Source organism: Abramis brama, assembly GCF_963993115.1.
Source record: "Abramis brama genome assembly, chromosome: 7".
In the NCBI taxonomy this organism is placed as follows: Eukaryota; Metazoa; Chordata; class Actinopteri; order Cypriniformes; family Leuciscidae; genus Abramis; species Abramis brama.
Window position 1 is genome coordinate 29,252,438 of NC_139969.1, and position 25,991 is coordinate 29,278,428.

Genomic DNA, 25,991 nt, shown 5'->3' on the forward strand with positions numbered 1-25,991 from the left:
ATGACTATGAAAGGTCGTGACGTCACGGGTAGCTGTGCTCAGGAGAAAAACAGGGCCACGCAGAGACTGAAGGACCCTGGAGTATTGTTATATTGTTATGGTACGACAGTGAGGACAATTGGTGTTACTGTTCTTTCATGCATTAAAAAAACAACAACAAAACAGGGCCAGGCTGTTGACACTGGCTGCAGAATTGAGGTTTTGTTTTGTACATTTTGTCTTGTGAAATGTAAATTATTTTCAGTATTTTTATTTATTTATTTTTAGAACTTTTAGTAGTTTTTTTTGTTGGGTTTGTACGACAAATTAGAGAAGAATGGTTTAGACCTAATATTTCTTTCATCTAGATGATGTTTTTTTTTTGTAATTAGGCTATATTATTATTATTATTTTTTTATTTTTTATTTTTGTCAAAACCAAGGCAAATGAAAATGCTAAAAGGAAGAAATAGTTAAACTGCTAATAGCTATACTAAAGTATTCTTTAGCACACTTAAAAGTAGTCAAACAATTTTTTCGTAAAATTTTGCAGTAATTTTTTACTTTATCCATATATCATTTTCTAGATTTTTTTAAAAAAATGTATAAAATGATACAACACTCTCTTGAGGAACATTTATTTGTACATCTTTCAGTCATCGTTGTATTGCATTGCATTATATGTTTTGTTATTTTAGATTTTTGTACATTACAAGCTATCAGAATTTCATCTCACTTTTTGGCCATTTAAATAATAACACATGCACCAAATTGCATATTTTTATCCTCAGTTTGGGCCATCAAATTGATGTTTTTTTTTCACCATCTATTCTCCAATATCACTATATGGTCCATAATATCCTTATGTATCAAATATCATACAATACATAAAACATATAGGCCTATGCAAACTTTTTTTTTTCTCATTATATATCTTATATAGTTCCATTAAAACGTTTTTCTGACTATTATTTTGTATGTATTGTGGAAAAACTGGTGACCAATTATGTCCTAAATACACTTTTCCCATATGTTAAATAAGATGAATGTCCATATTACTGTACATGTCAGCCACCAACTTAGAACTGCTATGCGTTTTACACATTTGTCGATGAAAGATTGTTGTAAACCAGACAGTTGACGACACCCATTTACTTCCATAGTATTTTTTTCCTACTATGAAAATCAAAGGGTGCCGTCAACTGTTTAATTACCAAAATTCTTCAAAATATCTTCTTTTGTGCTCAACAGAAGAAAGAAACTCATACAAGTTTGAAACAACATGAGGGTGAGCAAATTATGTCAATTTTCATTTTTGAGGGAACTATCCCTTTAACTCTTTGAAACCAGTTATTTTACATCATGCCCTAACATGAAGTTGCATGACTTATCTAAGTGAAGGATCCATTTAGGGATGCAGCAAGTAAACATTATGTATAAATTGATGCAAAACTGATTCAGAAAAGTGCTTAGCATACTGCTGGCCTTCTAGAGGCTGAATAATGGATGCACATCTTATTGATTTCAGTTTCATCATAGAAGTCCAATGGGATTTATTTTGTGGTGCACTAGTACTGGAAGCAGATCTTTGGTTTGACTAATGGCTTCCATTTTGCCTACCTGGTCATTTAGCACAGGGCATTTGAGCCTCAATATGGCGTCTGTAAAGGCAACGAGAGGGTGTGTATCTCAGGCTCAAGTAACAACCCACTGCATCCCCCCACACTTCTCATCTCGTTCTCCCAAATGGTGCCCTTGTGTACACAGAAACAGTGTCAGACCAGTCTAATGGGCACTGTAAGTGGAGAGGGTAATGCCTGCTAAAACTGTGCTGTTTGCTAAGGAAAGCATCACTATTAGCTACTACTGTTAATAAACCTGTATAGTATTCAATTTCAGTGCATACACTTTTAAAAATAAAGGTTCTTTATTGGCATCTGTGCTTCCATAAAGAACCGTTAACATCTATGGAAACTTTCCATTCCTAAAGTGGAAAAAGTGTCTTTGGTTAGTTAAAATGTTCTAAGAAAAAAAATGGTTGTTTTAAAAACGGTTCACTGAATGGTTCTTTGGGGAACCCAAAATGGTTGTTCTGTGTCATTGCTGAGGACCTGTTATGCCCTTTTACAAAGTCTTGATTTTGTTTTTGAGGTCTACTAGAAAAAAAAGCCACATTATTTTTCACATATTTGACATTGTTGCAGCACCTCTCTTCACAGTCTGTCAGTAACACTTGTTTAGTTCCTGTCTCTGTGAAGCCCCTCCTTCTGAAAAGCACAATGTGCTCTGATTGGTCGGCTGGATCAGTGTGTTGTGATTGGTCAATTGCTTTGAGCGTGTTTCAGAAATGTCACGCCCCTTACCATAACCAAATTTGATTATGGGTGGAACTAAAACAGCATCTCTTGGAAATGGCGACACTTCTAATGCAACTCAACCAGGTCTTGCCCCTTTATTTTTTAAATGCCTTAAGGGGCGATCCCACTACACATTTCGTTCCATTGACTTCCATTCATAAGCATCTGAATGCATCAGACTGGAAATGCAATGCATGCTCATCTGAAAAGTTTTGTATTTCGCTGCATTCAAAAGTTCAAGTTTGGTGAACTGCAAATTCGCATCACGTGAAGATGTGTGTTGTGTGACCAGTGGAAGATCGATACGTCACCTCATGCGTGACCTCTTGGCTGAATTAAATTAATGCATATTTTTGCAGTAAAGTCAAGTAGATTGCATATATTTACATTTTGAAAGTATTACTATTTGTTTTATGTTGAATTCATGTTTATAAAAAAGACGCAAAGTGTGACGTCATATCACAACCGTTACAGTATCCGTATGTAACTGTTGTAAACCTCACTCTCCTGATCTCAAGAGGCGCTCTAGGACTGATGCTGGACGCCTGCCTCCCATGCCGGAGACCAAGGTTCGAATCCCGCTCGGGTCGAGTAGAACTGGTTACACATAGAAATTTAGCAAGTTTCTTCCTAAAAGTTTAGATAACCTGTGTATTGTTGAAGAGTTTGACTATACCCAGATGTCACACCTTGGTCATGAACACAGTCAGGCTTTAACCACACTCTGCTGATATAACAAACACTGAAGGTGTAATTGAAAAGTTTTCTCCTTGAATGATGTCATTGCACCTGGGAGACATCATATCCCATCGATGTACGAGATGAACATCTTAACTCTGGGGTTACTCTGGTCAGTAACCCCCTGAGATATAAAAGTCACTAGTGCTGGATTTCCTGAAGGAGGGCCACAGAATGACTGCCATGACTTTGTTTCATGGGCCAACGTCTCATTTGCTTTGATTATTTAGCTTCCCTTTGAGCTTCGGCCAAATGGACCAGTTACACAGAATTCAGGCCACATTTCAGAAGAAGGCAGTTTTGACCCAGGGTTTCTTCGTTCAAATTTTGTACGTTTATACTGTTAGGAAGTAGACTGTGTGTCTGATGGAAGGGTTTGAAGGCGTCTAGGATACACGACCATTCGCCCCCCAAGTGTTAGTGTTTTCTCCGCTGAGACCGTTCAAAAATCCCCCAAAAGTCTCTGATTCTCTTTGATCCTTGGGAAAATCATGACTTACTCAACTTTTGTTTCACATTGTGGAACACACAATTTCGCTTCTGAAAGTTTGCAGGAGAGCATCGGTGTTCACGGGCTGATATGATCAGTTATATTTTATAATATACAATACATAAACATTTGCACTACCATTCAAAGTTTGGGGTCCATACATTTTTTTTGTGAGAGGAATAAAAATTTGATTCAGCAATGATGCATAAATTAATCAAAAGTGCGAGTAAATACATTTATATTGTTACAAAGTCTTATTTACACTGTAAAAACGTTGTAAATCACTTTCTTCTTCAAAACGTAATGATTTCTTTGTAATTATTTGTGAAATTTACTAGAAGTTTCTGAGTGAAAATCATTTAAAAGTAAATCCTACAGCAAATTATATTCAGTCTAATTCAAGTAAATGCTTTTCTTTTGGACTTTCTAATGATTAAAGAATCCTGAAGAGAAATGTATCATGGTTTCTACAAAAAAAACCCAATGTTTTAAACATTGATAATAATAAGAAACCAGCAAATTAGAATGATTTCATGATGCTGAAAATTCAGCTTTGTAAATTACATTACATTTTTACTGTATCAAATAAATTCCTGTTGATTCTTAGTCATATGAAAAATGAAGAGGATACAGACAGGTGTGTGTGTGTGTGTATGCCCATGATGTGTAAACATCTGCACTTTAATTTGTCCTTCTACGTGATATAACACCACCAGGGAAACAGATGCATGAGAATGAGGTGGACTGATATGTTACTTTCTAAAGCCATCACATTAGCTTCTCCTCAGGTATCAAATCCTCCGGTCTGTGCCAAGTGTATGTCACCTGCCCATGGTGCAGAAAACACTCTCATTGGCTGGACTAAGGGGGGACGGGGAGGCACAGGTTGTTAAAAGCTAGTGATCTGGATGCAGATTTCTCTTAGAGAAGGGAACGAAGAAGCGGCACTGAAGATCGACGACTAGGTAAGTATTAGCACAGCGTTTTTCTTTTAGAAAATGTAAAGACCTAGTTTATCAACGTCCATTTAGTGTCCACTTGTCCTCAGTGCATTTAAGCTGCTGTTTGTGTGCAGCTATTGGTACAATGCCCAGTATTCTCCACCCTGTCATCCTGCTGATGGCCTTGCTGGAGCTAACAACAGGGACTCAAGCATCACTATCCAAGACCACACAGTGGCCGCGACTGAAACCAACTAAGAAGCCTCCGCCTCGAGATGAAGGAGGTCCTCCACAGCCGCCCGCCGGCTTGGGGTCCCATTCGATCACTACCACTGTGAGCCCCACCGCTATCGGCGTCACCGAGGAAGTCACAGACTCCATGATGGATGCGTACTCTATTCCCCCCACCGACAGCACCACTTACTCCAGCGATGCTTATTCTGCTGACTACCACACGGAGGCCATGGTTCCTCCTGGGGCGGGCCCTGGGAACTACACGTTGGACTACAACGAGTGTTTTTTCAACTTCTGTGAGTGTTGTCCACCAGAGAGAGGTCCTCCAGGACCGGTAGGAGAAAAGGGACTGGCGGGTAAGATGACGAATGGTAATTGCCTAGTGGATCGCAATCTGAATCAAATGAAACACTATTAAACTAAACACGCACATTTGTAATCTTGCAAGGCATTCCAGGGGAAAAGGGGGAGATGGGACCTTCTGGACCTCCAGGTCACGATGGACTCACTGGTGCTCCAGGGTCACGTGGAGAAAATGGTCAGTATGGTAATGTCATGTGCTTGTGTTTAAGTTAAGTATGAGCAAGGGATGATAAAAAGAGTTCAGTAAACAAGACGTAAATGTTGAGTACTTTATATTTTAGACACAATATTGGCACTTTGTCTGTTTTTGCTCTGTCGAATAAAATCGTCCCATAACAAAGCCAAAGCAGAATCAACTGTTGTGTCTCCGAGCAACAAACAGTAGGTCCTTAGGTTCCCTAATGAACCATTGAACTTGAACGAATTTGGTTGAGTGAACCATTCAATAGATATGTTTCCATTCACCTATTTTTATGCACATTTTGGGATATCGCATAAAAATGGATGGAAACGCCATAATGCGTATGAATTTCTAAAACGTATACGCATCATGGCGTTTCCATCCATCGGCCAATTGAAAACCTGCGCATAAACTACAATGGAAACACATTTACCGAATAAATTCTTTGATGCGCATCAAAAAAGACATGTGACTTTGCGATGGGACGGGATACCTGGACCAAGCAGCGGACGCAGACCGATCTCATTGCACAGAATCTGAAATGCCTGAGCAAAATCTGTCATGGTTCCAAAGTGGTTCGGTATAATTACCTCCCAGAACTGTCTTGGGTCACCGTCTGCATCCCCAAACAGCAGACATCCGCCTCCGAAAGCAAGAGACTGTGTTTATTGCATTTCGTATGCACACTCTGAGGCGCAAGTTATTTATTATATATGAAAATTGGGTTCTCCTAACTGTAGTAACTTCCATTTTTCTTAGTGATATTTAGCGACAGTTTATAAGAAAGTGACGATTTTGTTCTTATCGACTCACTAGATGCAAATGATTAATGCAATATTCCAAGTTTGCGCATAAGTTAAATTTGCAACTTTGGATGGAAACATTTCTTATTACTCATAATACATTAGTTTGTTTCTAAATAAATTAGTGACTGCGTCTGAAATCGCAAAAATCGCATACATTTGACAAGGAATGAACTTTTCGACCATTAAAAATGTATGTTCTATATACAGGGTGGGCCATTTATATGGATACACCGTAATAACATGGGAATGGTTGGTGATATTAAAGTCCTGTTTGTGGCACATTAGTATATATTAGTACACACCACCCATCTTGAGGAGTTTGCCCCCTCACATATACTAATGTGCCACAAACAGGACTTTAATATCACCAACCATTCCCATGTTATTACGGTGTATCCATATAAATGGCCCACCCTGTAGAATGAACGAAATCAGAATGTCGTGACAATGTGGATGTGAACTTTGGAATCTCAGCAGAAGTATGTCATATCTGGGTACTTATCACATGGGCACTGTTTTATGAATACTACAAATTTGGACACACTACTCATTTCACGTGCTGTTTTACTCCTATTATATAGTAGGGCTGTAGGCGTATCTGGATGCAGAGACTGTTTTTGAACTAAAAGGTTAAGGGACTGATTCAATGACCTACTACTTGTGTAACGACAAAGTTCCTTTAAGTGTAATTCTATAGTCTTTGGTAACGATCTAACCTGAAAAATCCCCACCACAAATACACACACTGACAGTCTGTCTAGAACACACCAGCACAAACAAGAAGAGTAATACAATCAGTGAAAATTCCCAGTGTAGTTGGACTGTATTTCAGCAACCAAATTCAAGGACTGGAAATAACTGTTGTATCAAAGATATTAGATCTTTTATTAGATATTATAATTGTAAGTTTTACATTTAAGATTCCATATAAAAGAGTCAAAAGGAATTTAGCCAAATACTGTTTACATAAGGACCATCATTCTTTTTTTCACATCTTCTGTAGTTAGTCTATCCAAAGTTATAAACAAAGGATTAGGGAAATCATGTTGAATGTGTATACAAATATCTTTGTTTTGCAAGGACAAACACCAGAGAAGACCTTGACCTTATCTAAGGAGAATTACATGGAGTTTGTGTGTATTTTTAAGGCTTCTCCTATGTCCATATTAGAAAAAAAACAATTGCCACGCCTAGATCAAACAGACTGAACCTTTCCCTTTCTTGTAGTCCTGCATGCTCACACAAGTTGGCAAAACCAACCGTTTGTCTTGAAACCGGCAATGCTAGTACCCTGAGATTGCACAAAAGGTCGTCTGCAAAATTGTGTGCTTAGAGCTCTCTATCTCTGATTCGTCCCTCTTTCTAGCCTGAGCAAGCTGGAGTAACCACTGAAGTTAATAAACACACCAGTGTTCAGGGTTTTTGTTTGCTTGTGAGCCTTGTGTATTCTTAAGGATTGAGATCTATTCAAAATCACTGTGTCGGTAAAGAGTAGACGTGCAAAACATTTGTAGACAGATTTCCTTTCCTCCTTCAGGAGAGAAAGGTGATCCCGGAGTGAGTGGGCTACCTGGGATTCCCGGTGTTACTGGGAAACAAGGAGAGAAAGGTACATTCATTTGTGACAAAAGCTCTAACCCAGTCTTTGATGCACTTTATGATATGCCTATTATGTTGATTTATGGACTGTTATCAGGAAACTGTGCCATTACTACTACTACTACTACTACTACATATATATAGAAGTACTATAAGAATTTACTCAGTTATCAAAGTATAAGAAATGCAAATTAACTGTGACGGGGTTGAAATAATATAGAGCTTTAGGGTTACAAGTAATATCTAACTACTAGTATTTATTTTATAAATTTATATATTTTATCATATTCAAAGTCATCAGTCTTTTTGACCACACCTTTCTAACTGATATAGGTTTGTTTTACAGTCTTTCATTACATTTACATTGACCTTATCAAGCTTAATACTTCAACTCTGTTATGGTGAATCCATAATAAGGGCGAAGATAATCCTTCTTTTTAATTACAATGTGTAATTTCTTACCAGGCACACTGAAACTGAGCGATACTATATTCTCTAAATACATAAAAAATGTAAATGTGTTCACCAGTAGCCTTTTAGAACAGTAAAGAATTGGCCTTAAATTTCGAATTCTAGTCTATGTTAATGTGTGCAGGTGAAATGGGCCTCAAAGGAGACAAAGGAGATACCGGTTTACCCGGGCTGAAAGGAGACCCAGGGGACAGGGGAGAGCCCGGCTGGAATGGAACAAAGGGAGAAGTGGGTGAGCCTGGCATACAAGGACTGACTGGCCTCCCCGGACCAGATGGCATCAAGGGGGAGAAGGGTGACAAAGGAGACTGTCCATTTGGAGAGAGAGGGCAGAAAGGCAGTATGGGGGAGCCAGGGCCTCAAGGGCCAAAAGGAGACATGGGTGCACCAGGTCTGAATGGCACAGATGGGCTTCCTGGGGCTAAGGGGCTGAAGGGAGACCCAGGACCCCCAGGTAAGCAGGGAGAGCCTGGTCCTCCAGGACCTCATGGACCACCAGGGCAGAGGGGGATGCCTGGGATGAAAGGCACACGAGGCCTAAAGGGAGCACGAGGCGTTAGGGGATTCAAAGGCCTTCCAGGCGAACCTGCCGTTCAGAAGCGTTCAGCCTTTAGCGTTGGTCTTTTTCCTAGCCGATCATTCCCGCCACCTGGCCTGCCTATCAAGTTTGACAAAGTCATTTACAACGAGGAGGGCCACTGGGACCCCCACGGCAGTAAGTTCAACTGCACTCATGGGGGAGTTTACGTCTTTTCCTACTACATAACCGTGCGCAATCGCCCCCTGCGCGCAGCCCTGGTGGTGAACGGCATTCGGAAACTGCGAACTCGCGACTCCCTTTATGGCCAGGACATTGACCAGGCCTCCAACATGGCAGTGCTTCGCCTATCATCTGGAGACCAGGTATGGCTGGAGACTCTGCGGGACTGGAACGGTGTTTATTCCAGCAGCGAGGACGACAGCACGTTCTCTGGATTCCTGCTCTATGCTGATGCCACCAAGGACTGATGGCCAGGAATCGCACTGACCTCTGGATGAACCATTTTAGACCTTTAGACTTTGTTTTGTAGGGGTGAATTGGAAGACACCTATATTACCTAAATACTTGAGCCTTGAACTTAGATTTGTCTACTAACAGTTAATTGTACAGCCACTAATTATTATGCTACCTGTTTTATCACCAGAACAATCGTTGCTTGATTGTGTTTATTTTTTTTAACAAGCTGATGATTTGTGGCAGCTATTTGTGTAGGTCTTAACATATTTATACAACTGGCAGCTTATGCAATAAAATAAATTATGCTTTATTTTGGTCTTGCTTTCTTATCTAAAGTTCACACTATGATTTGTGATATTTTTTGTTAATTTCTTTTTAAATAAATACAAGTGTTAGTTTTGTTGATTATAAGTGATAATTTAAATGTATATATCAAATAGGCTTTACATCACAGCCATGATTTCTGATTTGGGTTTCACTTTATTTTGATGGTCCCTTTAACACATTCTGTTGACTATAAGTAACATTGCACCTACATGTCTACTAACTCTCATTAGGGTGTTAGAAGAGTATTAGTAGACTGGTAGGGTTAGAATAACTTGACATGTAGTTGCAAAGTTACTTATAGTCAGTAGAATGTCTGTTGGAGGAGCATCACAATAAAGAGTTAGTAGATATTAAGCAGACAATCTACTATTACTCTAATGAGAGTTAGTTGACATGTAGGTGCAATGTTACTTATAGTCAACAGAATGTTCAAAAGGGACCAACAAAATAAAATTGTATTGTATGTTTGTTGGTCGCAGGTTGTATTGGGGGGATGGCCATTCTCATTATAGGGAGGATTTGATTGGACAACGATCTGTGTAGTGCATGATGAGTCATCATTATTTTTGGTCTATTTTTTCCAGAGAAGAAATACTATAAAATTATTAAATGCATGTTTCTGCTAAAAGATGGCTTTGGTAACTATAAAGATATATCTGAATAAAGATAACACAGACAAAAATTCACAAAGCTCTAATTTTGATTTCACTTTAAATAATTTGGTTAACATGTTTGAACAATGACCAGGCAACAAATAATGCAAAATGTTCAGTCGCCAGTTGACACACCATCAATCACAAAAAACACAAATGTATTTATCAAGGGGAACCGCCTCAAAGAAATGACAGGATTTAACCAATGACAAGCTGAATCAACAAAGAGGAACTGATCAGTGAAATAAGTAAGAGACTCACTGACAGAGATAGATGCCACATAACTGAATCAGTGCCATTGTGACTGTATCATAAACTGCACTGGGAAACCACAATTCACAGCATTATTTGCATTCTGCCCATTCAGAACCACCATGAAACATGGAGATCATCAGATGATTCACTTCTCACGAGTCGGCACAATTCGCTTCTCTGCTGAAGATTAAGAAATCGGTATGAAAATGATTCTAAACACATTTACAGGAAGAAACAGCTGCAGCCACAAATGTTTGAGAATGCAGCTGAAAGAAATTATGACTATATTAATGCAACTAAATCAACTGAATTTAAAAGAAAATATGTACATTTAATAATTTTTAAATCTTTATATATTCTAATGTATCAAATAAACAAACAATTTGCTGAGATAGAGATACAAAGGGAGTGGCTTTACTGCATAAAAAAACAATCTTCTTGAAGCCAAAAAACCTTGAATTTAGTTTGCTCCATCTAAACTCAACCTTACATGGGGTAGCCATGAAATAGTTGACTTTCCCCGCCAGTGTTTGTTTTATAAAGCTGTCAGCCAGCACCAGGATTATTGATCATTTTCAGAAAAAAAAAAAAAATCATGGCCCATGAATATTCTGTTGTCAAAAGAAAGAACCTCTGCTTAAAAATAAAATAAATTTGTATCAACACTTGAATGTGGGTAAAAAAGCAACATTTTGAACAAAACGCAGAGAAAATAGTATGTGTCAAAAATATGTCTGGATCAGATTCAGACCGATGATCAAAACACAGATGGAGTAGATCGAGTCCATCAACACCCCTAAAACTTCACAGTCCTATAGCTCGTCCTGGGTCGACATTTCATTCTGTAACTTTGAATTTTAAAGGGATAGTTCACTTTGAAATTAAATTTTGGTATGTTTTAGCTTACCTCAAGCGCATCCAAGATGTAGGTGTCTTTTTTTCCGCAGTAGTTTCAATTTTGATATTTTTAGGTCAAACCGTTCTTGTCTGTCAGTCATTGAATGCAGGTCTATGGTCACCACCTCAAAGAGCATGCACAGAGTCCAAATTAAAACAATTCCCCGTCGTCCAAATTAAACAATTCCCCATCGTAAGTACACATTGATGGCCTAAGGCACGAAACGAGCGGTTTGTGTGAGAAAACGAACAGTATTTATATCGTTTTTACCTCTTATACACAGCCACGTCCAAGTGATCTGACGTGTACGCAGACTGGTGCATAGATATATACACTAGATGTCGCCTTGTCTACGGCAGTTCATTGGAACGAATGTCTTTAAGGCGACATCTAGTGTATATATCTATGCACCAGTCTGCGTACACGTCACACACCAGGATGCGCGCGCGCCCTCAGATCACTTGGACGTGGCTGTGTATAAGAGGTAAAAACAATATAAATACTGTTCGTTTTCTCACACAAACCGCTCGTTTCGTGTCTTAGGCCATCAATGTGTACTTACGATGGGGAATTGTTTAATTTGGACGACGGGGAATTGTTTTAATTTGGACTCTGTGCATGCTCTTTCAGACAGTGACCATAGACCTGCATTATATGACTGACAGACAAGAACGGTTTGACCTAAAAATATCAAAATTGAAACTACTGCGGAAAAAAAGACACCTACATCTTGGATGCCCTTGAGGTAAGCTAAAACATACCAAAATTTAATTTCAAAGTGAACTATCCCTTTAATGTTGATAAACATGTTAGCTCACATGTGCGTAAGCAATGCTTCTATGGCTTGCTTCTGCTTCTTCTTCACCAGTGTATTGATCAGGAGATTCAGTACTCTTTCAGAAGTGTAATGGCGCCCCCTACCGTAGAACAGTGAAATACAGAAAGCCGGAGAATCTCGTCATTGGCAGGGAAAGAGTTAAGGTAGTTTCATGAAATAGACCACAGTGGTACAATGAATGAATAAAATAAAGTGACAGATGATTGTTTTAGTTTTAGCAATTTAGAAATTAAAATGTTTTCCATTTGAACAAAAAGTTCAAATAGGAAACATTTTAATTTCTAAACTGATAAAATAAACAATGGAAGACTGAAAATAATGAAGTAAAAAATGACTTATTCAAAAGGTTTATTCAACCAATTAACAACCAATGCAAATAACATTGTAATAACATTTGTATTATAAAACTTAAAAACTATTATTTTTAGAAAAATTTAAAGTGCAGCACTAAACAGAACCTGCAAATTTTGGTCTTAAATAACTAAATTAGTTTATAAATGTACAACTTTGAAAAGGAAAACTGTAAACATGTATGGTATAGATGGAACTGTAAAGTGCAGTGGTGTAAACCACAGTTCAGCAGACAGCAGCTTTATTCTGAGTTCCTCTGACTCGACTGGCTACGGTCAGGGTCGTTGAGACGCAGGATGCGGATCATGTTGTTTACAGGAAGCGAGCTGGGAAAAGGAAAGCAGAACAGTACGTTATTAAGTGTAAGAATAAGGCAATGTCCAACTCCAGTTTTACATTAACACCAGAGAAGCTCTTCACCTCATGCTCTGCGGCGTAAGGAAAATGAATTGCCGGTACCGCTGACTGGCAGCGACTTTCAGCATCATATCCATCGATATTCGCCGGTTCACCATATCCTGAGAGACACACACACACACACACACACTAGAGTGACTGGCTGCACACTCTTCATCATGACTCCAGTCACATGATTCTCATCAGTAGCCATGACAAATGTCTTTTTGTATTCACACAATGCTCTTTAGACTTAATTCAAATTCATTTTGATTTGGATGTAATATCTTTTTAAGCATGACATTAATTCGACATGTTATTGGGTACTTGACGCATCAAGCAGTCCTTCAGTGTGACATGCAGTTTTTAACGTGCCCCATTATACTTTTTTGAATATTCCCTTTCATGCAGTGTGTAAAATGGCTGTTTGTGAAGGTCTGCAAAGTTTTAAAGATCAAAGTGCACAACAAAGTTAATGTCTTCAAAAAGAAAGAATCGATTCTGAACTGATGAAACAATCAGCAATTCTGTTACAAACCTACATAACAATGTGACAAATTTGCATAATGCTAGTCTATGGTCTTCATTGGGAACCAAGAACAACGTCTGATTTGATCTGCCCTCAAAAACTGTAGATGAGGCCTAAAATATTTGAGTTACAGTCTTCTTGCGCTTGATGTTTAAACTGACAGAACTTAAAAACACATGCAAATGATAAACTTTCACTCTATGATGGTTAAACTTTGCAATTAATCCGCGAACCAGGGAGCAGCTGGCCTGTACAGATCACAGATCAACTACAATCCCGATACCTGACATTGCACATCCTGCGATGTGACTAATGTGGTTGCACACATCATGATATCGATAATAAAACGATATATCTAGTGCAGCCCTAGTTTAGAGAGACTGAATCTTCAAACAAACACTTTTTGAGAAATGAGGTGATGTGCAATGTATATTATGAGAAAATTATTTTTTTTAAATAATGGATGTACCTTGGATGTATGTAAATCTATTGTAGGAGACCTCCAAAACAAAATTAGAAACCTTTAAAATAGCATAATAGTGGGACTTTAATTCAAAACAACTATAGAGTTTATTTTTCTACTGGTATAATTAATATGTATGCACACTTTACTGCCACCTATTAAACTACACTTAATTTTTGTATGTGTAAAAAATAATTTATTAACATTGTAGAAGCTTTTAAATAAACTACAAAAAAGCTAAATTGTGAAGAAATAGTGACCAATTACAGCACCTACCATACACACATGACAAAAAAAATATATATACATCAATATTACCTAAATGCTGGAGAATGTGTTTTTCAGCAAGGTGTTATTTTCAATATACTTGTTTCTGTGATGAAAAAAGGATTGTGCGAAATGCCAAAATGTATTTAAACTACCATTCAGAAGTGTGGGTTTGGTAAGATTTTTTTAATGTAGATCTCTCTTATCGAAAATACAGTAAAATGATTATTATTATTTTTTTTACCATATAAACATCGAACTCATCCAATGCCCGGAACGGAGCTTCGGCTATGGCCCACAGTGATAGGACGAAGCACACGGTAGAAAATGAACGCTCTCCTCCAGACAGAGACCGCATGTCACTCAGAACAGCCTTCCCACCCTCTCCTGGCTGAACCTGAGGAAGAGACCAATGACAATCATCAGGGAAAAGTATTGTCACGGTTTCATGCGTAGTAAAATACTGACCCCAAAGACACACTGAGAGCATGGGCCAATTAATAAAATTCAATAATACTAGACTGCATGAATCTATGAATATTTTATCTGAGTCATCCAGTGCTAATTCATCAAGAAAACAACTACATTCATGATGTTATCATGCAAAGTCTTACTGAGATGGAGAGAGCCTCATTTTTGTGATCAAACGCCATCTTCCCTATGTACCCTCTCTGGGACAGCATGGAGTCAAAGTAATACTTGCAGCGTACAGAGAGATACCTGGAAACACAAAATGCACAAGCCCTTGCTGATTTAATAGGAAAAACACATGCAAATTTCACTTGATGAGGCCATCCTTAAAAATATTTTGGTTTGCCATAATAGCCCAAAAAAAAAAAAAAGAAGGTCGGTAGGTACAATTTTGGTCATGGGGATTACGAAAGTCTGAATTTAAACAAATTTGCATATCGGGACTTCACCAACAGTTTTCCAGAACTTAGTGCCAAGTTAAAGAGGTGTCGAGAAAAAATAAATAAAAATAAAATAAAAATAAATTATATATAAAATAACATTTAGAAAACCTGTATAAACTGAATACCAAATAATAATATTAAAGGTTGGGTAGGTAGGATTTTTATAAAAAACTTTTTTTTCAAATTTGTTTAAACTGTCTTTATATACCAATACATAATTAAAATGTAAGTGCTCTGAAAAAGAGAGTTTAAAAATCGAGTGACTGTAGACCTTTTAATCTGCAATAAACACAGCTCATTATTTCCATCCGGGACGAAACAATTGATTGGTTTGGGCGACTGTCACTCACTCTCGCAACCATGGCTACCACCACTGTTGCTAGATCTGCCCATATGCGCGCGCACCCGCTTGATTTGAGGGGAGCGCAAGAGAGGCGCGGAACCTACGAAAAGTAAAATCATGGCAGAGAGAAAGAGCATTCAAAATTCAAAGCACCTGCATATGCAGTCAGCGAAGGCAAACAAGGCAAAAACTACTTCCTCGGACCCTGGTTGCCCGCACTCTTGAACGACCTCCTCTGCTTCGCCCTCGACCCCGGACCTGTCCTCAAACCTACGATGCGGTACTTGTCACCGGAGTGTAACGTTAGTCCTCATCAGAGTCAACAATGTTTTCATCATGTAAACTCTTACATGCAAAACATGTTATGAATCTTACACGAAATTCACCTTCATCACAGTTTAACTGATGGTAATGGAAAAACGTGTATCAATGCAACCTGTTTTTAGCTTTGCCTTATGAATATAGCTCGTTACCTATAGCCTAAATATAGCTCGTTACCGAATCAAACAAAATATATTTTAAACTTTACCAGTATCGATATGCTAGCTTGATAGTGAGTACTAAAAGCCATCTTATTTGTTTATATTTATAGTGATAAAGTTTATTACATGTGATTCTGACATGATGTCACTGCAGGCACTGCGCTCCTTCCTCTGCACTCGTCTCAGGTAAATAAATGCGTCTTCCTGAGCCTGAGCATTTGGCGTCTCGCGTTCATGTGTTTTGGGGGTGCGGCTTTGGAAGGAGCTCAGAAGGGAGGGGGTGGAGTGAATGGAAATAATTAGCTGTGTTTACAACAATCGTGAGAGGTCTACAGACACTCGATTTTTATACTCTCTTTTTCAGAGTACTTACATTTTAATTATGTATTGGTATATAAAGACAGTTTAAACAAATTTGGAATGTTTTTTTTTAGAAAAATCCTACCTACCCTGCCTTTAACTACTGAGTGGTGGTGACGCGTTCATGTAACATGTAAGGGTGGCGCTGCCAATAACGCACCTAAAAGCTGTCACAAAGAAATGTGAAAATTAATGATTATTAATGTCAAATATATCAAGGAGACATTTCAATTGCTTATTAATAAACAAGTGTTTTTTGTGTCACTGTCGGCTGCAAAGATGAAGTTGATGATGCTGACTTGCGATCTTCGCAGTAGTGAACGCGCCGGAGAGAAATGCACATGTCTGTTTTCTTTCGTTTTGAATTGTTTTGTTTAAAAGTACACATTCCAAGTTTTTTATAGATATATTTGACAGGTCTGTGGGGCAAGTAGCTTATACTCTGAGTTTCGGTTCATTTAAGAGACGAGCTCCAGTTCACGCGCCGGCGCCTCCATGTCCTGATTATATTGCCTGCTATATTTACCTCTTATTTATTAAATCCAGGAAATTGGTTAATGGTTGGTATTACAAACATTTACAAATTACAAATAATTGGTTAACAAACTTAATGAAGTGGTCAAAATCATGTCTGCCCACTCCATTTTGTCTCTCGATATTTTCGGGATCATCTTATTCATGCTTTTCACTTTTCATATAATCAACATAGATGAAATTTAAAAAAATATATTATTTTATTTAAACATGAATATGAAACTAAATCGTTTTTTTTAATGACTAGGGTACAACACATAGGCCTATTAGCCTACAGTACAGAGAAATTTAATGTCGGAGTGTCTTGCCGGTGAGCATGTGGGGGGAGAGATACGATTTTCGATCAATCATCGAATATTATTTTGCTTGCCAATCCTTAATATTTGGTGTTTTAAATGCCTGTTTGAGGTCTCTGTGAAAGTTTTAAAGCAGTCTTTTAGTGCCGCTTTCAGAGCGGTCACATCCGTAACATTGTTTCTTCCTCATAAATGCGAACACGAAAAATAAAATAAAATAAATATATTATGTTCTGTGGAGAGCCAACCCCGGTGGGTATTATTACTTTTGGTTTGCGCAGTGTAATACATAGAATAACTAAAACATATTTTACCACCTAAAAGTTAAAGATTTTTTGTGTCACGTCCGGACCGTAACGCATTTCCCTCATATTAAATATAAAACGCATGTGTATACTGATATTTCTCTAATGTCTGAACTCCTTTATTAAGGGAGTATGGATGTATAAACAGACGTTTCAATATATTAGTATTAAACGCATTTTCTGATAATTTATATTTCAAGTTTTGACTGCAAATGTCACGTCCATAACGCTGGAATTGCCCAAGTAATTTAAAGATGTGATAGCATTGGATCTGGATGGGAAGGATAACTCTGGGAGTTGGAAGGGGTGTGTTGCGATTAGGGCTGTCAACGAATATTCTAAATTCGAATGTATATTCGAATAGTTTTAAAAAACAGAAATTCGAACGTGAAAATGAATATTCGAATGTGAATTTAGAATATGGAAAAACACGCCCGCGGAAGCAGAGGCGCGGCTGTCTGCTTTGCGAGTGGGCGCGCGCGCGGCGTCAGAGTCAGTTCACACGAGTCGCACTGTCTAGCACAGCGTCACTGCTGAAAGTTGACTTATGGAAGATGGCAGAAAGTGCAGAGCCCAACTCGACCGCAGCAGAGAAAGTGATTTTAACCCCCCAAAATCTAAAAAGCCATGTCTGGAAGTACTTTGGATTTTGGTCGGTAGAAGGTAAAATTGTGGAGCCGCGAGATAAAGTAGTATGCAAGCTATGTAAGATACAGCTAGCATACCATTCGACCACTAGCAACATGAGGTCACATCTCGAAAATGTGCACCCAAATGAGCATTGCACAATGTGTGGAACTCCAGCTAAACAGCCACGTCTTGACACTTATTTTACACCGACCGCCACAAGCTCTTTGTCTGCAACACAAGAGGCCATCATGCAGAAATTAATTTCGTTCATTTGTAAGGACATGAGACCGATCAGTGTTGTGGATGGGGCAGGCTTCAGGGAGTTCTGTCAAGCAATGGAACCGAGGTACCGTATCCCTAGCCGTGGAACAGTCACCAATAGAATCGTAGAAGTGTATAACAGCACCTTAGACAAAATAAAGGACTCAATCAAAGACAAAGATGTGGCTCTTACCACGGACGGGTGGACATCCATAGCGACAGCATCCTATGTTACAGCAACGGCCCATTGGATTAATGATGACTGGGAAATGCTTAACAATGTGCTAAAAACAAAAGAGCTTAAGGTAAGCCACACTGCAGAGAATGTAGGCGAATGCATTCAAGAGATCTTGGACGTTTTTGGCATAGAAAGGGGATCTGTGATTGCCATCACAACGGACAATGCCACTAATTACGTCAATGCAGTGGAGAGACATCTTCAAACAGAAAATATACCATGTGTGGCGCACACAATAAACTTGGCTGTGCGTAAAGGGCTCGGGGTCAGAGCCATTGAAATCCCCGTTAGTAGGCTGAAAGTGGCGGCCTCACATTTCAGCAAATCTTCCGCTGACAGCTACCTCCTTCAGCAGAAACAACAACTTTTGGGATTGAAAACTGAGAAGCTGATTAACGACTGTCCGACGCGATGGAATAGCACATATGAAATGATCTGCCGTGCATCGGAGCAGCAAGCAGCTGTGTCTGCTGTCATCTTCGAGAAAAAACTGTCAAGAATGGAGCTGACCACAAGCGAATGGTCCCAAATGGAAAAGGTGAGCATATTGTATGAAATATGTACCGTAATAGGCTGGACAAAATGCAAAACTGTCCTAATATATTTTTTTAAATAGGTAGAATGCCCTAATTTACTTTGTGAATGTTAATAAGCTGGACAAATGCAAACCTGTACTAATATCAACATTATATTTACTTATTTATTGCAGGTGCAAGAGGTCCTTAAACCCTTTAAAGTGGCAACAGAAGCACTTTCAACTGACAAATATCCAACAGCGTCGGTTGTACTGCCTTTAATACATGTTCTGATTGCTCAACTGAAAAAGCGAACGCCAGACGAACCAGAACCAGCTGCATTGTCAGAGATGAAGACAAAGATCGTCACAGATCTGGAGAAGCGTTATAGTGAGGAAAAGGGCGCATTTATGCTGCTTAACAAAGCGAGTTACCTAGATCCACGCTTTCATCGCCTCGTTCATTTGAAAGAGGAGCAGAGACGGCAGGTGCAGGTGACTATACTGGAGGAGATGAAACAAGTGAATGTGGCAGGAGGCACAGGCAGTGAGGCCGCTGCCGGACAACCCCGTGATCAGCAACCCGCTGAGAAAACTGCGTTATCTACTATGGGGTGTCTCTTCGGAGACACGTATTGCACGGACAGTCCAAACCAGGACATCAGTCTGCTTCTTCAAAAAGAGATGTCGATGTATGAACAAGAGTCTCCAATACCTGCTGAACAAAATCCTCTCATGTGGTGGAAAACTTTGGGCTCTGGGAGATACCCTCACGTCACCCAGATGGCAAAGAAATATCTTTCCATCCCCGGATCCTCAGTGCGCTCTGAACGCGTCTTTTCCTCCGCTGGGAATATAGTAAATAAAAAGAGATCAGCACTGGCCCCTTCAAATGTGGACTATCTTGTGTTTTTGGCAAATAACCTGTAGGCCTTCAGGCCTAAGACCCGACGGTGACAGTGCACTAAAAAGACAATGGAATAAATTGCAGTCAGTTTTTTCTTTCCCTTTCCCCCAGTTCTTTTTTTAATACAAGCACCAATAATGTACAGTGGGGAAAAAAAGTATTTAGTCAGCCACCAATTGTGCAAGTTCTCCCACTTAAAAAGATGAGAGAGGCCTGTAATTTTCATCACAGGTACACTTCAACTATGAGAGAAAAAAACATTGTAGGATTTTTAATGAATTTATTTGCAAATTATGGTGGAAAATAAGTATTTGGTCACCTACAAACAAGCAAGATTTCTGGCTCTCACAGACCTGTAACTTCTTCTTTAAGAGGCTCCTCTGTCCTCCACTCGTTACCTGTATTAATGGCACCTTTTTGAACTTGTTATCAGTATAAAAGACACTTGTCCACAACCTCAAAAAGTCACACTCCAAACTCCACTATGGCCAAGACCAAAGAGCTGTCAAAGGACATCAGAAACAAAATTGTAGACCTGCACCAGGCTGGGAAGACTGAATCTGCAATAGGTAAGCAGCTTGGTGTGAAGAAATCAACTGTGGGAGCAATTATTAGGAAATGGAAGACATACAAGACCACTGATAATCTCCCTCGATCTGGGGCTCCACGCAAGATTTCACCCCATGGGGTCAAAATGATCACAAGAACGGTGAGCAAAAATCCCAGAACCACACAGGGGGGACCTAGTGAACGACCTGCAGAGAGCTGGGACCAAAGTAACAAAGGCTACCATCAGTAACACACTACGCAGCCAGGGACTCAAATCCTGCAGTGCCAGATGTATCCTCCTGCTAAAGCCAGTACATGTCCAGGCCCGTCCGAAGTTTGCTAGAGAGCATTTGGATGATCCAGAAGAGGATTGGGAGAATGTCATATGGTCAGATGAAACCAAAATAGAACTTTTTGGTAAAAACTCAACTCGTCGTGTTTGGAGGAGAAGTTGCATCCAAAGAACACCATACCTACTGTGAAGCATGGGGGTGGAAACATCATGCTTCGGGGCTGTTTTTCTGCAAATGGACCAGGACGACTGATCTGTGTAAAGGAAAGAATGAATGGGGCCATGTATCATGAGATTTTGAGTGAAAACCTCCTTCCATCAGCAAGGGCATTGAAGATGAAACGTGGCTGGGTCTTTCAGCATGACAATGATCCCAAACACACTGCCCGGGCAACGAAGGAGTGGCTTCGTAAGAAGCATTTCAAGGTCCTGGAGTGGCCTAGCCAGTCTCCAGATCTCAACCCTATAGAAAATCTTTGGAGGGAGTTGAAAGTCCATGTTGCCCAGTGACAGCCCCAAAACATCACTGCTCTAGAGGAGATCTGCATGGAGGAATGGGCCAAAATACCAGCAACAGTGTGTGAAAACCTTGTGAAGACTTACAGAAAACGTTTGACCTCTGTCATTGCCAACAAAGGATATATAACAAAGTATTGAGATAAACTTTTGTTATTGACCAAATACTTATTTTCCACCATAATTTGCAAATAAATTCATTAAAAATCCTACAATGTGATTTTCTGGATTTTTTTTCCCTCATTTTGTCTCTCATAGTTGAAGTGTACCTATGATGAAAATTACAGGCCTCTCTCATCTTTTTAAGTGGGAGAACTTGCACAATTGGTGGCTGACTAAATACTTTTTTCCCCACTGTAAGTAGCCTTTTTCTTTTTTAATAGCACTTTATTTTTTATGAACCTCAGGGTAAAAGTTCTTTGTTGTCACATTTCTCGGAATTGTGTGCCTCATTTTATTTAAAGGGGCATTTCACCCATTTGAACATTGTTTTTTATTTACAGTGGGTCATATATGTAGTCGAAATGTAAAATAAATTTTGAATTTGGTGCCTTTGTGACCGAGAAAAGACAAAAAATAACTTCAGGACGCATTTGTATGAAAGACAACAACTCCCACAATGCACCACATTGCACAGCTCCGCAAGCCACTCCCACTAATCCAGAAAGCGCATATCTGCCTATAAGAGAAATCACTCTTCCGTCTACAAGGCTAGCTACCACCAGAGCTTGAAATTAATTTCACATTCACACAAAATGTCTAGTTAGTTGGCGAACTCATTAGTGCATTACTCCACGTTTGTATTTCTTTCGAAAAGGTGAATTATTGCATGGTACCTGGATGTTCAGTCAGAACATATGCGGTGCGAAACTAGGATAGTTCTCAACACAAACGTCCGTGTCCTCGTCTGATTCAGAGATTTCGTCCAGGAGAAATTGTCATCGTTGAAATTCTTTGCCGCAGACGGACTCTATCTCTGTGTTCGTAGCGGTTCGTAGTTGCATAGTGAGATCACCGGCGCCACCGGTCCGCCCTAACTCGAGCCAGTCCGGGCTCCTCGTCCGCGGCAGGCAGGTCTTCTGCCTCGGCAGCTCTTCGCTATAATGCGGCTTGTAAAGGTAGCCACAAACACCTGATTCAAGCATCAGACTTCCGAAATCCTCTTCCTCTATATCATATTGAGCACTCTCCTCCGCTATTGTCATAACTGTACATCTGTCTCCACAGCGCCTGTTAGCTTAGCTTCAAACAAGATGGAGGATATTGCTTTCAGTTTCAGAGAGTAAAGTCCCACCCACTGATCTGTAATAGGTCTGTAGCGTGAGCGGGTCCCGCCCCCTGGGAAAGATGAGGAACGTGTCTGTAGTCTCAACAGAAATCCCCCCCTCTTACACTTCCTCCTACAATGACGCAAAATGACGATTTTTGCGTCATTGTAGGAGGAAGTGTAAGAGGTAAATAACGGATTTCTCCCGTATCAGGGGAAAATGAGAGAGTGTTGCACGACCATTCAATAGTATGACTGGGTTTCTAACAATGCAAAGCTTAATGCAAATGGGTGAAGTGTCCCTTTAACGTTAAACAGAAAAGTTGTTTACCACAGCTCGCTCGGAGCGTTCAATGTCGGTTCTATACTGTAAAACTTCAATTAATGTTAATAAATTTGTTTCAATCACTGAATGAAGCCTGCTATATTTGGGACAAGAGTCGCGACCTTAAATTGCTTGCACAAAACTCTTGATCAGCACTCAACATGTGCTTATTGTTGTTGTAATTTAAACCGATGAAGAGATGAATTAGGTCGGTCCTAAATTGACAGGGTCGGTCGGGTTACGGCAAACAAGAATATTTTTAAGGATGGCCTGATGGTTAAACTTTGCAAATAATCCGTGAATCACATGCATGCCGAACCGTGGGGCCCGTTCTGTACGGAACAACAACGATCCGTTTAACCCCTACAAATCAGTCAGCAAGAATCAACCAAGAGCCTGTGATGAAGACAAAAGTGAAACTTACATTCGCATTTCAGCGTAGACATTGTGTCTGGTGTTCATGATCACAGACAACTGGCAGATGAAAGCCTCCAGACCCTTTACCTGTCGGGCGATGTTATTGAAGTTTTCCTTCGCCTCATGGTATTGCCTAGAAGTTTCAATAACCAACCACTTAAACATTATAATGCCATAACAAATAAACCTCACCTGCATTGTACAGGCCGTGCAGAATTATTAGGCATTATAATATGGTTTGGAATTGGCAAAATGTTCCTGGAAATAAAATATGATCAGAAAATCAACGTGCCTAATAATTCTGCACACACTGTATATATGATAAACAATAAATGTAGATGCATTTCACAAATATGCAGGCAAAACAACCCTTAAATAAAATTACTGTGTCAGCACCATAGTACATTCTCAGATAATACCATGGAAAATATGAATGATTACCATACTCATTTATCATGGTATGAACATAGTAACCCAACATACTTCAAAGAAAACCACAACACCGTGATGTTACATGTCCAAAAACATGTTTTTGCCTGATACTTTTAGCTACTTTTGTTCATTTTGGTATTTTTTCATAATGTTTTTATTCCTTTTTAAAAGATTACATACATATGGAGGAAAAAAACGTGTCAACAATCCTAAAATATCTACATTTTGGAAAAAACCAAATTTGAAAATGTAAATTTTTTGATATCTTATTTGGACATGGACATAATTATTTGATATCTATAGAAATATGTTTAAGAAAATAGTTTCATATAAGGATTACTTCATTTTAAGATCTGAGAGGAAATGTGTTTAAATGTCATACAAATAGTCTCAATTCAAACCGATCTTAACTGTTAACTAAAAATAGGCTACTGTTTTCTTCATGTCAAATATGATTTCTTGTTTCTTTCTTTGATTGTGAGGTGAAATATCATCCGGTCGCATTCTTTTGACATGTTTTCTGAGATCTGTACCTGACGATAGTGTCTCTGTGTCCTTGTTGGTCCTGCTGTGTGTTAATCTTGTGTTTAAGGCGGCTGATTTCACTGTCCAAACTCTTAGCCGTTCTCCTCACATCCAAGCGGTCAGGGCAGATTTCAGAGGCTTTTGCAATGGATGCCTGTCGAAAAAACAGATTCAGTCAAACAAACGCTAATCTTTTCATATCTAATGAATTAGTGTAAGATGTCAATGTTTGGTCACTTGTAACTCCTGCTCCTTGACATTCAGGTTCCTCTTTAGTGTCTCAATCATTTCCACATGAGTTTTGCGTTTGTCTTCATAGTGACTTTTGTGGTGTTTACTCCTCGCCAGCTCCTGATCGCTGTTGCTCAATTGCTCCTACACAATCACATAAAAACAAAACTGTTTACTAGGTTGGATACATTGATATTTAATAAATACTTAAGTTTCATTCAGAATTAAGTGAACTTGAGAATCATGAGCCTCATTTTAAAGAGGACTCATTCTGCTTTTTGATATTTCTAACTTTCTTTAGTGTGTAATGTTGCTGTTTGAGGATGAAAAAGTTCTGCAAAGATACAAAGCACAAAGTCACTCCAAAGGGAGTTATCCTCTGTATCAGTGCGCACTGTTTCTGAACTCCCTGAAACGCCTTCATTGCAGGGGCGTGGGGCTGCAATGGAGGGCTTCATAGAGACAGGCGCTTCAGAGGCTTCATAGAGACAGGAACTAAACAGAGTGTTACTGACAGACTGTGAAGAGAGGTGCTGCAACAATGTCAAATATGTGAAAATAATGTGGCTTTTTTTTCTAGTAAAAAACAAAGACCTCAAAAACAAAATCAAGACTTTGGAAAAGGGCATAATATGGCTTGAAGCTTGACATATTTAAACATTAGCTGAGAGGAATCTGGTGGTTAAAAGTTGTCCAGAAGCGTCTGGTCAAGAGGAACTAATGATGTTACACACTCTTGAATAAAACTTCTCTGACCTTAATGGGCTCAGCTTCCTCTGCGATGCTGGTAATAGCTTCCCTCTGCTGCCGGTAGAGCTGCTCAGCCTCCTCATATTCCCTCTTGAGAGTCAGCATCTGCTTCCGCGCTGCTTCAAATTCCACTTGACACGCACTTATCCGGCTGTTGAGCTCCTCCAGTTCCTCCTCCTGAACACAGAGACATAATGAGACTTAGAAATGCACCATCACACTTATCTTCATAATGAGGGAATATGTTTGTTACCAAAGGTTTCAAGTCCTCAGACTGTGGTTCCTCAACATTCTGCAATTCTGTCAGCTCTGCCTGAAGCTTCCGACAAAGTTCCTGTTAGTCAAAATAGACAAAAAAAATACACATTAGGCCACATTCTGTCAAACACTAGGATGTGGTCTGTGCACGGCTGGTATTTAGTGACCTGGGCCTTCTTTTGGTCTTCATAGGCTCTGCGAAGAAGAGTTTGGTTCTGTTTCTCGTCTTCACTAATCTGCTGCATGTCCTGCTGAAAGCGATCCAGATGTGTTCTCTGGGAATGTAAGGCAGACTGCAAATGTCTGCAGAACAAAGAAAAAAGGGTTTGAGCTTTCTTGATAGTTTATAAGCTCAATAGAAAACAGTCCATAATGATATTCAAATTCAAGTCACCATCAAATTAATGAAAAACATCCAAGTAAAATAACAACAAAAATGCAGACACACACACACTCTTGTACATCTATCTTTATGAGGACATTCATTGACATAATGCAATCTCTAGCCGCTTA

General features: G+C 39.2%; 2 protein-coding genes across 2 annotated transcripts in view; one reads left to right on the forward strand and one right to left on the reverse strand.

Moving 5' to 3' along the window:
• Positions 1 to 4,649: 4,649 nt before the first annotated feature.
• On the forward strand, positions 4,650 to 9,458 carry otol1a (otolin 1a; the record flags this gene model as incomplete). Its single annotated transcript, XM_084121118.1, has 4 exons — positions 4,650 to 5,094; positions 5,187 to 5,276; positions 7,626 to 7,697; positions 8,283 to 9,458. 4 exons carry the CDS (start codon positions 4,650 to 4,652, stop codon positions 9,164 to 9,166), a joined length of 1,491 nt encoding a protein of 496 aa, XP_083977244.1. The 3' UTR covers positions 9,167 to 9,458.
• Positions 9,459 to 12,457: 2,999 nt separating this feature from the next.
• Positions 12,458 to 25,991, reverse strand: part of LOC311086676 (structural maintenance of chromosomes protein 6) — a 41,315-nt gene continuing 27,781 nt past the window's right edge. Inside the window, exons 18-27 of the mRNA XM_084119676.1 lie at positions 25,646 to 25,781; positions 25,474 to 25,554; positions 25,227 to 25,397; positions 24,477 to 24,614; positions 24,248 to 24,393; positions 23,290 to 23,415; positions 14,747 to 14,852; positions 14,377 to 14,529; positions 12,898 to 12,995; positions 12,458 to 12,803 (exon numbers count right to left, since the gene is read on the reverse strand). Of these exons, the coding sequence (XP_083975802.1) occupies positions 12,719 to 12,803; positions 12,898 to 12,995; positions 14,377 to 14,529; positions 14,747 to 14,852; positions 23,290 to 23,415; positions 24,248 to 24,393; positions 24,477 to 24,614; positions 25,227 to 25,397; positions 25,474 to 25,554; positions 25,646 to 25,781 (1,240 nt within the window). The 3' untranslated portion in view covers positions 12,458 to 12,718. The remainder of the gene's footprint in view (positions 12,804 to 12,897; positions 12,996 to 14,376; positions 14,530 to 14,746; positions 14,853 to 23,289; positions 23,416 to 24,247; positions 24,394 to 24,476; positions 24,615 to 25,226; positions 25,398 to 25,473; positions 25,555 to 25,645; positions 25,782 to 25,991) is intronic.